Source organism: Mastomys coucha, unplaced genomic scaffold, assembly GCF_008632895.1.
Source record: "Mastomys coucha isolate ucsf_1 unplaced genomic scaffold, UCSF_Mcou_1 pScaffold15, whole genome shotgun sequence".
NCBI classification, from domain to species: Eukaryota; Metazoa; Chordata; class Mammalia; order Rodentia; family Muridae; genus Mastomys; species Mastomys coucha.
The window spans coordinates 138,379,527-138,393,243 of record NW_022196897.1 but is presented as its reverse complement, the minus strand read 5'-3'; the positions used below and the strand labels follow the sequence as shown (position 1 = coordinate 138,393,243).

General features: G+C 44.8%; 1 protein-coding gene across 1 annotated transcript in view; it reads left to right on the top strand.

The window, feature by feature from the left end:
- Positions 1-9,828: 9,828 nt before the first annotated feature.
- Positions 9,829-13,717, top strand: part of LOC116092451 (beta-defensin 36-like) — a 6,337-nt gene continuing 2,448 nt past the window's right edge. The window contains exon 1 of the mRNA XM_031373709.1: positions 9,829-9,966. Within this exon, the coding sequence (XP_031229569.1) occupies positions 9,912-9,966 (55 nt within the window). The 5' untranslated portion in view covers positions 9,829-9,911. The remainder of the gene's footprint in view (positions 9,967-13,717) is intronic.

Genomic DNA, 13,717 nt, shown 5'->3' with positions numbered 1-13,717 from the left:
ACACCTACCACGTCCACAGCATCCCTTTGTCTTTGGATCAGGAGGATGAGGTCCTTCAAGGTCCAAGGCCACACAGCACAGCCCTTCGCCAACAGCTCTGTGCTGCATTATCCAAGGAACCAGAAGGGGGCGCCACTCACACAATGCCATAGAACACACATCCAGGAGCTTGCCGAATAAACACCAAAGAAGCTGGCAGAGAACAGAAAATGGGGGCTCCAGGCAGGAACCTGTTCAAGAGTAAATTCGACATTAGAGGAACAAAAACCGTGAGAAAAACGACATGTGTGGGTTCTCTGAGCACCAGTCCAGCTTTAACCAAGCACAGGGTAGGTCTGGGCTCTGGGCAGAGCCCCTTTCTCAGGGAATCCAATAACAAGAGTTTCCCTGAGTCCTAGTCTGGACATTCATTCCCACCTCTTTGGCTCCCTTAGCTGAAGCGAGGTGGCTGCTTTTGCAGTCGGTAGTGGTAGTGCATTCTTCAGGCGCTTCAATTCTGAACCTTCCAGCAAAAGTGAGCAATCCCCTGTATTAACCATCCTCTATATCAATTATTTACATGAATTCTACTTCCTGACTGGACCCTCCTGATATAGAGATTAAGAGAATCAAAGGGCCAGGCTGTTGTGGCGCATGCTTTTAATCTCAGCACTTGGGAGGCAGGAGCAGGCAGATTTCTGAGTTCAAGGCCAGCCTGGTCTGCAGAGTGAGTTCCAGGATAGCTAGGGCTGTGGGGAGCCGCAGCTGCCACCCTATACATATATATTGAACACCTGGTCTCTGCCCAGAGCAGAGAGCATTGATAAAGAAGCCCTTAGTTGGAAAAGCTGAGTGCCTATAGTTTGTGATGCAAGCTGGCATGATTTCCCGCAGCCTATTGTGCTTTGCCACGTAGCTGATGCTGATTGGGACCAGGGAAAGTATTTAACCCACAAGGGCTGGGGGCTGGAAATAATTAGGAGTAAGTATGTAGAGAATAGGAGTAAGATGTATGTAAGAATAAGATATAGAAGTAAGATGTAGGAATAGAAGTAAGATGTATGTAAGAATAAGATATAGAAGTAAGATGTAGGAATAGAAGTAAGATGTATGTAAGACTAAGAATAGAAGTAAGATGTAGGGATAGAAGTAAGATGTATGTAAGAATAGGAGTAAGTAAGATGTAGGGGATAGGAGTAAGTAGGAAATAGGAGTAAGATAGAAGAAAGGAAGTAAGATGTAAGTAGTAAGATAGAAGTAAGATAGAAATAAGTAAGATGTAAGAAGTAAGATGTAACTAGTAAGATGTAAGAAGATATAGAAGAATATAAGAGAAGCTAGCTAAGAAAGAAGAAAAGAGGACTAAACTGCATGGAGAAGAGCTCGTTGTTGCCTCCTTATTTCCGCTGGACGGAAAGGCGGCCGACATAGGGCTTACACAGAGAAACCTTGTCTTGAAAAAAACCAAAAACCAAACCAAAACCAAAACCAAAACCAAACCAAAACAACAACAACAACAAGAATCAAAGCGTAGTAGAGCTTACAAGATAAGACAGTGACCAAACCATCTGTGGGGACAGAAAATATTGAGTGGGCTGCCCAAGAGTGACACAAAGGTAAATAAACCCAGGAGGTGCTAGCTGTTCCACAATGCCTTTAAGAACTGTTACAAGGAAGAGAATAAGGGATGGTCTGAGAAGGGACCAGGTGACCAGTCCTACAACTCTACCATGGTGGCCCGCCGCCTCTTATCTTCCTTCGAAGGTTCAGAGGAGAGTCACTAACAGTGCCGTAGCGTAAGGAGTCCAGGGTAAACCGTAGTCTCGGTTTGATTGTCTGAGGAGCTGGAAAGGCAAAGCCTTGCTGAAGAACGGAGTCCTAGTTTCATTTCCATGGGGGATGGGCCAAGAATCAAAGCCACCCCAGGACTGTGATGAGAAGCTGCAGGGTAACGGAGGGGTGCTTGGCTCCCCGGCTCCTGAGGTCTGTTTGTGGTACTCATAGAGACGTGGTTAGTGGTGAACCTGGCTTCTGGGGTTACTTCGGTCGGCAGGCCCGGAAGCGGGGAAGGAGAACTGATACTAAAGAAGAAACCCGGGAACAGCTGAGACCTGCAGCTTGTCCTCACCAACTCTCTCACTTGGGACGGTGACAGACCACAATGGCCTCCGCTTCTGATGGCGGTGGTCCCCAGAGATCCTTAAAATGTCTACAAAGGGACACTCAAGTTCACAGAGTGAAGGAAGCTGAGAGGTGGAATTCTAGGCCAGGGCCTGGTACCCACCAGGGTGTGCTTGAACATGTGGGACACCCGGCCTCACATTACTTCTTAGAGAGGATGTATTCATTAGATTCTTCTCCTCCCGAGAGACCTTCACTGCCTGCAATGCCTGGGCATGCAAGTTATTCAGTGACTAGTACTACTTCTACAAACTTAATCTTAATTTTGGAAAGTGTTTTAAAACGTATCCTTCAAAAATTTCATGGGCATAGTGTCTCTCGATCTTGGTTATTCCCCATCATGCTTTCTCAGCTCCTCCAACACCTTTTTTTTTTTTTTGGAGACACATCTTGTGTAGCCAAGACTCTTCGTGATTGCTCTTTGTAGCAGAAGTTGACCTTGAACTTCTGGTCCTTCCGCTTCTACCTCCTGGGTGCTGGGATTACAGGCTTGTGTAGTCATGGTTGAGTTTATAAAGGGCTGACTCAGGCTTGAACCCAGGGCTTTGGCTGTACTAGTCAATCACTCAAGTACCTGGGACATATCCTTAGCCTTCCTACTAATTTAATTTTTATTTTAAAAATGATTTATTTTTATTTTGGATTATGTGTGGGTATATGTGTATGCATGTGAGTGTAGGTGAACTTAGAGGCCTGAGGGTCCCTTGGAGCTGGAGTTGTGTGTATGTATGTGAGTGCCGCGTACTTGGAGGCCTGAGGGTTCCTTGGAGCTGGAGTTCTAATGCCTCCACCCTCTGCATGGGTGCTAGGAACTGAACTCAGTTCCCTTGCAACAGCAATATGCATTCTTAACTGCTGAGCCATCTCTCCAGTTCTTAAGTGATATTGAAAGATCTGTTTGTTTGGTTTTTTTCCAATACTAATCCCAGGGCTTCATGCATATCAACAAGGGCCACATCCCCAGAAGAATCTGTTTCATTAAGGGTTTGGAGAAGATAAGCCATGGGGTCCATTTACCCACCAGTTTTTATGGGTCTGTATGTAGGGAGAGGACACAGAGAGCAAGTGGGTACGGTAACCCAAGATTTCAGCACCCATGCAGGGCAGGTAGTTGTATTTTCACCCACAGACTCTTAGGATCAGCAAGTGAGTCTCCAAAACCTTTAGACCACAGAGACTCTTTTTAGCTCTCAGTTCCCAAGTACATGATGGCAGCTTGAAAGCCGCCTTCCCTCCTGGCCTCCTTGCACACTCATGTACTACTATGCCTTTAAAAACATCCTGGTCTAGGTGTACTTACAGTGGGATCTGTTAGTCACAAGGGCCAAGGGATCTGGTGAGGAGACAGAAGAAAATGTCATGTGAATACTTTGAGAACACCTCAGACACCATGACCTGCTTGCTCATGGGCAGGGAGAAAAGTCACTTTCAACCTGATTGGAAATCAAAGAAAGCACATTCAAATAACAAGGTAATGTCATTTTATGCTGTGAAATTAAGAGGAATATTATTTTATCAATAATACCAGAAGTTTAGAAGAAGATTTTATTTTTCCAACTAAGTGTATGTGTATGACTGTGGCTTTGTGCACATGGGTGCAGTACCTGAGGAGGCCAGAAGAGGGCGTTGGTTCCCTGGAGCTGGAGCTCCTCAGTGTATGCACTTAAGGCACCCTCACCCCAAACCCCAGCTATCTCCCCAGTCCCAACCCCAGAGACTTCGTTTTGTTTTTGAGACAGGGTTTCTCTGTGTAGTCCTGGCTGTCCTGGAACACACTCTGCAGACCAGATTGGCCTCAGATTCACAGAGTTCTGCCTGTCTCTGCTTCCTGAGTGTTGGAAGTAAAGGCATACATACATCATCATCTCTCTGCTTCCAGAGTCTTTTTTTTTTTTTAAGGATATATATAGAGAACAATACTTTTATTAGAAACAGGAGACTGGGGCATGCTTTTAGTAGGGTACTTGCCAATACTCAAATCATGAAAATATGCTGGGCTAGTGTCCTTATAGGAAGGAGGACATTTAGACAGAATTTCAGGAAAGCCTTACTGGATGATGGTGCCGGAGGCTTAAACTGTGATTTCTAAGCTGAGGAATGCTGGGGGTGGAGGGGGTAGGGGTGGGAGTGGGGAGTGATTAGCATCAAGGAGCCAGGAACAAAGCACAGGGCACAGCATCCCCCTCTGGGTTTCTGGAGGACCCAGTGTTGCCGCCATTTTGATTTTGAATGTGTAGCCTCCAGAATAATGGAGGGAAAAAAAAAATCTGTTTTTACAAACCACTCTGTAGTGATGGCCCTGGGAAACAAATAGGCCATCCTTTCAAGCTTCTTATTACAAAGCCATGATATATCTGTCATGGTTACCTTCACTATCAACCTGACTGGATTGAGAAGTCTCTCTGTGACTAGCAAAGCACATCTCTGAGAGTGTCTGTTGGGGGCATGGCCAGAGAGGATTAAGGAAGGCAGGCTTGCCCTGGCTATGGGTAGCACCCTCCTATAGGGCAGAAGCCAAAGGGAAAAGTCAGCTTGGTGTTCTCTTTCTCTGTGTCCTGGCCACCATGGTGTGAGCAGCTTTGCTACTGTCCCTTGACATGATGCTCCATCTCACCCAGAAACAACTGATCGACACCTCTGAAACTTTGGTCCAGGAGACACATCTCTCTTCAAGCTGTTTCTCTCCAGTGTTTTGTCACAGGGATGTGATGTCTAGGCAACATGGTGTCTTTGGCTGCTCGTGATGATTGAGCAGCGGGGATAGCCGTGATCTTGTTTTTTCCTTCTTCCTAAGGAAGCAATTCTACAAGCAGTCAGGGAAGCAAACTCTTGCTGCATTCACATGCATGCTTATGAACACCAAACTCACCTATGAAGAAAACAAAAAGAAAAAATAGGCTGCCCTATCCAGGGACTGTCACCTTCAACTTCTGACAAACAGTGGCTAGAAAAGAGTATTTCTGGAGCATCATAAAAATCTTGAATAAATATTGGCATACCAGCACTGGGTGCGAATAATGTGTGATATTGTAAAGCTAGCCCCTTGCAAGCTCTGAACAACCCAGTGTTAAGTAGGTTAGTGCTGCAGGGTGGGTGTGGGACAAAGGATAAACCAACAGCCTCATCCCCCCCAAACCCTCAGGATATAAAATCCTATAGGTGGTGGTTTTTCTGTTGGGCCAGCTCAATCCCCATCCCAAGCCCTAACTATGTACAATGGATGGTCATGGGCTCTGTCTGGTTCAGCTCGAGCCAGCTCCAGGACTGGGCTCTGTCTGGTTCAGCTCGAGCCAGCTCCAGGACTGCCCCATGAAGGGGGCATGCCCAAAGTACAGTTATCCTTCCCCCTGGTGAACTTTGCAGTTTTAGGGGTCACTTAATTCCTTGTATATATTCTTGCATCTTATAAATTTTTCTATAGCAGACTGACTGATGGGTAAAGTAGGCTTCCAGGAAGAGCACACCCCTTTCTTGAACACTCAACCCTCCTGGGGCACTGCAGGCATGTGGTGCACAGATACACATTCCAGCAAAACATCCATAGACATAAAAAACAATGAGTTGTAAGAATTAAAAAAAAAAAAACCACGTGCTTAACTAATTTAAAATTCATAGGAGGTAAAATTCAGTACAAGATGGTTTTATTGAGAAGTAAAGACCACCAGACAACTGAAAATTTGAAAACATCAGAAGGTGGCCCATGAAAGCCAAGTGTTCTCTCTTGTAATTGTCTCTTGTTTCTGGCTGAAGGGATGATGCCTTGAGAAAGAACTATTTCCTGTTTCTAATGCATCCCCACTCCTGATGTTCTAGACAAATCCATGCACAGTGTATGAGCAGGCTAAGGGCGCTGAGCTCAGCCTGCCACCCCTGGACTCAACAGTGTATCTCTTGTCCAGCCTGCACCACTGGCATCCTGTAGGAGAGCGGAACCACTTGCTATCTCCCCCAGTTCTTCAGGAAAACCAATGCCATTTGTTTCCCAAGCCATAATCTCAAGATTAATGTATAAAGATGCTCTGCACTGCCCTCCTGTTCTTTCTCATGAGATAGTTGACTGTCCAAGGTCACAGCAAGCCACTGAGCTTGCTGGAACAGAACATTCTGTAACTCTGAGGCTTTTGAAAGACAAGGAAAACCCTTGTAAAGGAACTTAAAAATATCTGAGCATCAGTCAAGTCTGTCCAATAGGAATGAGTAAGACTTAGACGAGACCAGAATCTTACAATTTATTCCCAATTATTTCAGGAACCCGGGTCCTACGTAGAGAATGCTGGTTAGGCAGGGGATTAGTGTCAGAGAAGACTGATAGCACCTCACTCCCACACCAGTTACTTCAGTTGGACCAAAAAGAGGCAGTGATGGTCAGCACGACAGAATGTAAAGACAGGCAAGGGTGGTCTCTCTGGTGAAGGACAGTTGGTGGTGGACTCTGTCTGGTTCAGCTCAAACCAGCACCAGGGACTGCCTCACCAGCACACCCAGACTATAGTTACCCTTTCCCATGGTGAACTTTGTGATTTTTAGGGGCCACTTAAACCCTTGTTTATATTCTTGAATCATTTATGTTTACTTATAAAAGACAGACTGACTTCTGGGTAAAATGGGATGCCAAGAAGCACATACCCATTTCCTGGACGTTCCCACCCTGGAGGACACACAGGGGACAGGGTGACAGAGAGAAGCAAGACCTAAGCCCAGTGCCTGTCAGGATCAGCGTCATTTCTGCTTGGCTCAGCTGGCTCCTGTTCTAACGAGTGAGTGCACCATGGCTTCCTTGGCTGAGTTAATGGAACCCCTCTTGGCTTTCTCTGCTGCTGTGCCTCATCTGATGTCTTCTCTTTTGAGAGCACAAAAGCTACGACTGCTTCTGGGGTCTAAAACAGCGAGAACTCAAGACCACCTCGTCCTAGTTAGCTGTTCTCTTGCCATGAGGGAAACCATGACTAAAAGCAACTTGGGAAGGGGTTATTTGGCTTTCAGATTACAGTTCATCATTAAGGGAACCCAAGGGAGGAATTCAGGGCAGGGACCTGGAGGTGGGAACTGAAGCGGAGACCATGGAGAATACTATTTACCTACTCTTCCCTTCCTTTCCTCTTTCTCCTCCCCTCCTCTTCCCTCTACATACATGTGTGTCTGTCTCTCTGTCTCTCTGTCTCTCTGTCTTTCTGTCTCTCTCTCCTCAGCTAACTTACTTATATAGCCTAAAAATTATAGTGTGCACAGTAGGGCGGGCTCTCCTGTGTCGATTAACAATCAAGACAATGACCTGTAGACAGGCCAGTCTAGTGGAGGCAATTCCTTAGCTGAGGTTCCCTCTTCCCAAGTGTCTCAAGTTGCAAACCAAGACTTAGCCACCCACACCTCATAACAGGAAGTTCTAAGGCTGAGTGGGGACAGCATTAATATTCTGCGAAGCCAACTCCGAGGCCAGGGCTGGCAATCAGCAGTGGTAATGGAGGACAGTCTGTGGTCTGCTCAGAAAGATACCCAGGTTGGGATGTCTTTCTTAGAACCTTAACCTGGATCTCCATGGTAACCTCCTTGAGGCCACAGATGTAAGGAGTCATAGTCCTGGGACTCTAGGGGTAAGCCCTACTAGTTTGGCCCACGTTGGTGGCAAAACCTAAGACTTCAGTAGTCTTTCGTTTTCTGTCTATTTTGAGTGACCAGGGAGGCAGAGGGGTTGGGTTGAGTTTTAGAGTCCCTGAGTGTTTTAGAGCTTCCTGGTGACACTAAATCTGAGAGAGAGGTTTGGGTTCATTCCGAGGTCACAGAATTCAGAGGCGCAGCCGGGACAGTGAGTTGGATAATTTCAACTCTGGCTTTCTCGGCTTCAGTGCCAACCTTCTTCCTAAAACTGAGCATTTTAGGCAGTGGGAGCCCTTTTCCTTGATAGAGACTATCCTGAGAGAGACACACTGTTGAAAGTGTGATCAGTGTCCTCTCTTCCGTAGCTTCTGAACAGGGAAAGTGCATCTGAAGAAAGGGGCTTCTCTGGGCTGGAGAGATGGGTCAGTGTGGGACCCGAGTTCAGTGCCCAGCACCTATGTGGTGCCTCACAATTGCTTGTGACTCTGACTTCAGGGGATCTAACATCTCCCAGGGCAACTGCATTATGTGCACATACCTATGCACAGGAACACACATGCATATAGGCAAAAATATAACAACTCTTTTTGCTTGTTTGTTTGAGACATGCTCTATCTATGCAGTGCTGGCAGTCTCGGAACTTGCTGTGTAGATCCACCTGTCTCTACTTCTCAGATTTGGCAATTAGGGGCCTGTGCCATCACACCCAGCTAACATTTCTTTAAAAAAAAATTGTTTTTTAAAGTAGCTCATTTAAGCTATGCTAGAATCATGACAGCTGTGTTTGGATATGTGTGATTGTATGTGTGTGTGAAGGTCGGAGATCAAGCTTGGCCGTCATTTCTCAAGAGCCATCACCTTGTGTTTTGAGACAGGGCTTGGTCATTGGCCTGGGGCAAGCTGATTAGGTCAGGATGGCTGGCAGTGGGCACCAGGGATTCTGAGTGCCTGTCCCCACTTTTTCCAGCACAGAGATCCTAAGTGTGTAGCACCACGTTTGCCTATTTTATTTTTTGAGACAGCCGTGTCACTATGTAGTCTTGGCTGTCCTGACACTACCTATGTAGACCAGTCTGGCCTCCCACTGCCTAAAATGCTCTGCTTCTGGAAGGCTGGGCTTAAAGCTGTGCAGCACTACACAGCACTTCTGCTTCCTTTGTAGAGATTCTGGTGACTGTATTTGGGCCCTCCATAAAGGACTTGTGTGACAAGTGCTTTACTGGATGAGCTATCAAGGTAGGACTTTCTAAGGACTGTGGAGTGTTGAGGATTTTAAAATGTATTAACATTTTAAATGTAATGTTTTTTTAAATTAATTCTTTGAAAATTGTGTGCATGCATACAATGTATTTTACTCATATCCACCCCTACCCCTTCTGCTAGCTTCTCGCAGCTCCATCTCCCACCTCCCTACCTTCCTCCAAACTTCATGACCTTCTCTGTTAAAAAAAACTTGTGTGCTTGTGTTTGTGTGTGTGTGTGCGTGTGTGTGTGTGTGTGTGTGTGTTTGGAGTCTGTGTGCCACAGGCACACAGTGCCCACAGAGGCCAAAAGAAGGTGTCAGATCCTCCAGAACTTGAATTGCTGACAGTTGTGAGCTCCCATGTGCATGCTGGGAACCCTGCTTGTTCTGGAGAGCAGCCAGTGCTTTTAACCAGTGAGCCATCTCTGCAGCCCAATCCTTTTAAAATCTCTCAACTGGTCCCATTTGTGCTGCCCATAGATCCATAGATGTGGAGCCTCTCGAGTGTTGGAGCATAGACAATCTGCCAAGGGCCATACGCTTAAAGAAAACTGACTCTCCCTCCCTCTGCAGCCATCAACTGTGAAAGGCTTCTTGGTTATGGGTCCCTTTACCTCCAGAGAAGAGGATTCTGGGCTGGATTATAACACAGACTGACATATGCTGACAGTGATAGACCCTGACTGATGTAGGATTTAGTCTTGCTGGTCCTTGAGTGAATAAAGGAGCGTCAGCCTAGGAGTGTGCAGTCAGTGCTGTGGGTGTGGAGGTTTAGGGATGGGGAGACAGACTGTACCCGTGGGCCTCCGGAGGACACGTGTCCTAGCTGATTACAAGGAGCAGGGATCCAGAGCTCTTGCTCTTTGTTTTGTGCTCTGATAGACAAAGACAGCACCCTGGATTTCCTGAAGGCATGAAGACTGCTGTGTTAACTATGGCTCTGTTGCTGCTGTCCCAGGTCCCTCCAGGTAACCTAGACCCCTTCAGAGGAGGGACAGAGTTGGGTCTAGTCAGGGTGCTTAGGGCCTGGGTGGATGGCGGATGGGTAGGAGACACTGTCTGGGCTGTGGGAACAGCCTCACATCTCGGGTTAGAAACTGTAAGGCAGCTCACACCTCTGCATTTTGATTTCCTAATTTCTAATTTTTATGTAGCAAGTTAGGTTGAAAGGTCAAGACTGGGCAGGCTGAAATTTTGGTGTGTTTCAGCTTCTTTGTTTTCTGTAATTCATCAGAGAGTTCTGGGGACTTCCATCCTGCTGGGAGGAGAGCTGGGAGTTGGAGGCTCAGTGGCTGCATAGAACTCTGGAGGCTAGCTGCATTGGTCTCTTAGGAGTTGTTACAAGTATGGCTTGAAGAAATGGGCTTCCAGGGTTTCTTCTCTCTTTCTTTCTTCCTCTCTTTCTTTGTTTCTTTCTTTCTTCTTTTCTTCTTCTTCCTCCTCCTCCTCCTCCTCCTCCTCCTCCTCCTCCTCCTCCTCCTTCTATTCTTCGAGACAGGGTTTCTCTGTATAGCCCTGGCTGTCCTGGAACTCACTCTGCAGACCAGGCTGGCCTCAGACTCAGAAATCCACCCGCCTCTGCCTCCCAAGGGCTGGGATTAAAGATGAGCGCCACCACTTCCCAGCTAGGGTTTCTACTTGCATATCCTCCTCACCTCCCTTCTTCCAACAATAACAGCTGGATTTAGGAGACAGTGGATACATCATTACTCAGCTAAATACGATTTAGACTAATGTTCTTTATGCTTTTGTGGTGATGGTAGTGTTTTTGTTTTGTTTTGACTTTTGGTTTTTAGAGACAGGGATTCTCTGTGTGACAGCCCTGGCTTTGTAGACTAGGCTGGCCTTGAACTCACAGAGATCAGACTAATAGTTGTAAGCCACATATTAAGTGTACTGCTACCATTATCCCTCTTGCAGTACAAACTCCTCATGTTTGTCAGTGGGAAAGTCTTTGATCTAAGGAGTTGATCTTTCTGATAGAGCTTTTCTTGTCTTTGATGTTGTCTTCAGTCTCTGGTATGATAGGATGCTTCAGGCTTGTTCTGGAATTTCTTGATCAAAAATGGTTTCTACAATTCTAATTTCTAATTCCTACTGACTTGTTTTGCTATAACCAGAGATGAGGAAATAGTCTTTTTTTTTTTTTTTTTTTTTTTTAGTAAGCGCCCATGAATTCCTACTGGTACTTCTGATTCAAATTCACCACTTACCTCTATTTCCTTCAATTCTTTTCTTTTTATAGGGGTGGGGATGGAACCCAGCTCTTGGTTATTAGAGAAGCACTCTGCCTCTGAGTCACATCCCTGGCCTGTTGGGAATGATGACCCTCCTTCCTCATCTCACTGTCTGTCACCACAGATACCTCAACAATCCCATGTTCTTAAGCCATTGTCAATGTCTTCACATGTTCTCAGTGTGCACCCGTGTTTGTATTGTGCTCTTTTGTCAGCACATGGAACCATGAAATCTTTCATGTACTCATTTTATTTTCATTATTTTTGTGGTTCATGCTGGACAGGCACTCTGTCACTGAGCTCTGGTGGCCTGACTTTAAGTCGTCATTTAGTTAGAGTTCTACAAGGCAATGCATATGTAACAGTTGATTCTGCGTCTCATTTGCTAGTCTGAAGCTCTTTCCCTGTTAGAGTTCTTAAGGAAGGCATGTGAAAGCAGTATTTGTCCAGTTTCAGATGTTAACAGTTCCTTGTTGTCCTTTGTCCTTGGAAGGCACGAGTAATGTAAATACATGCTGCCAATCTTTATTCTGGCATAAAGCATTATTGCCAATAAGTTCTAGAATAACTCCAACCTCTGGTGGGCACGAGTGTGAGCGTGTATGCATGGTGTAAGTGTGTGTGTCCACTGAGTTCACTTACGCAGTGCCTCTCATATGTACATGTTTTTAGGGCTGACTGCCTGGGATAACTTATTGGGGTGCTTATCCCTGGAGAAGACTGATTCTTCTCCCCTCAGCAGCCACTGATGGCCTGGAGCCCTTCATCTAGGTGGTGGGGCCTTGTAAGACTTCTCCATCCACACTGGTGTACCTACCGGTGTGGTTTCGTACGTCTTACTTACGTGGCCATAGTGTTAGCATCCAGACATGTCTAGAAAGGATCCATGTCTAGAAGATGCTGTTTAGCAGCTGCTGTCCTGGTCCTCTGCCTCCCACTGTCTTTCCATACCTCCTCTGTGCTGTTCCCTGAGTGGATGGGTTGTACTGTAGATACTGTAAGTGGGGCAGGCTCCTTATGGTTGTTAATTCTTTGCGTTTTGATCAGTTGTGGGTCTTCTCTCCTTTATTTAAAAATCCTTTCTACTTCGCATTTCTCTTAAGCCATTAGGCTTCATTATTATTGATATTGCTAATGCATTCCTTCTAGTTCAGTTTCCTTCCTTGTAAAATAACTTAAACTGCTCAATCTTTGCTGAGGCTCTGTCACTTCATAGCTGGATTTTTTTTTAATTATTTTTATTTGATTTGATTTACTTTTATGTGCATAGGTTTTTGTTGTTGTTGTTTTGTTTGTTTATTTGTTTTTTTGGGTTTTCAAGACAGGGTTTCTCTGTGTAGCCCTGGCTGTACTGGAACTCACTCTGTAGACTGGGCTGGCCTCGAACTCAGAAATCTAACTGCCTCTGCCTCCCAAGTGCTAGGATTAAAGGCGTGTACCACCACCACCCAGCCATAGCTGGATTTATTTAATACCAGTGTGGTTTTTTTTTACACAAATTAACTGATAATTAGTTTTATTTACATTTTACTTTTTATTTCTTTTTTTAACTTTTATTGGATTATGATGAGAAAAGTTACATGATTTCAATTTATCTGAGTTTGTTAACATTTAAAAACATATTTTAAGCCGGGCGGTGGTGGCGCACGCCTTTAATCCCAGCACTTGGGAGGCAGAGGCAGGTGGATTTCTGAGTTCTAGGCCAGCCTGGTCTACAGAGTGAGTTCCAGGACAGCCAGGGCTATACAGAGAAACCCTGTCTCAAAAAACCAAGAAAAAAAAAAAAACATATTTTAAGTAAATAGAATTGCATCACATTCTTGTTTCCCTTTTGTACCCCAACTCCTCCCAGAGAACCCCCTTCAATACCTACAATATCTTTTTTTGTCATATTCTTTAAAACATAAAATATTATAACAATAAAAATGCATATTATAAAAGTTGTTTGATATAAAACAACAATCAATTTAACAGTCTTATGTAGATACTTGTCTACATCAATACTGAAAATACATACGTTTTTCTCAATATAAATTTTAAATAACTCCAAATATATTAACTGTATATTTCAAAATAATACATCACTACTAGTATTTTCTTAAATGAACATAAATATATAAAGTCTTTTTGTTTGCTTGTTTGTTTTGTATTTAGTAGAGCTTAAAATCTTGGCTCTTACTGTGGTACAAGCCCAAAATAAGAACAATTTTTAGACATTGGATTTCATTGTAATAAGGTTGTACTTCAATGACCCTCACATCACCAAAGGATTTTACCTCCATTGTAGCTAAGCTGAGAGTTGACAGTTCTGCTGCGCCAAGGAATGAATTGTAGGCACGATGTTTGAATACAGACTTCCTGCTATTTGACTTGAGTGAGTGACTTCATTCTCAGCCTACAGAGAAAGGTTACAGTCATTTAAGAAATGGTGTATGTATTAAGATGGTCTATCCATAAAGTCATTCACCAGCTGTTTCAATGA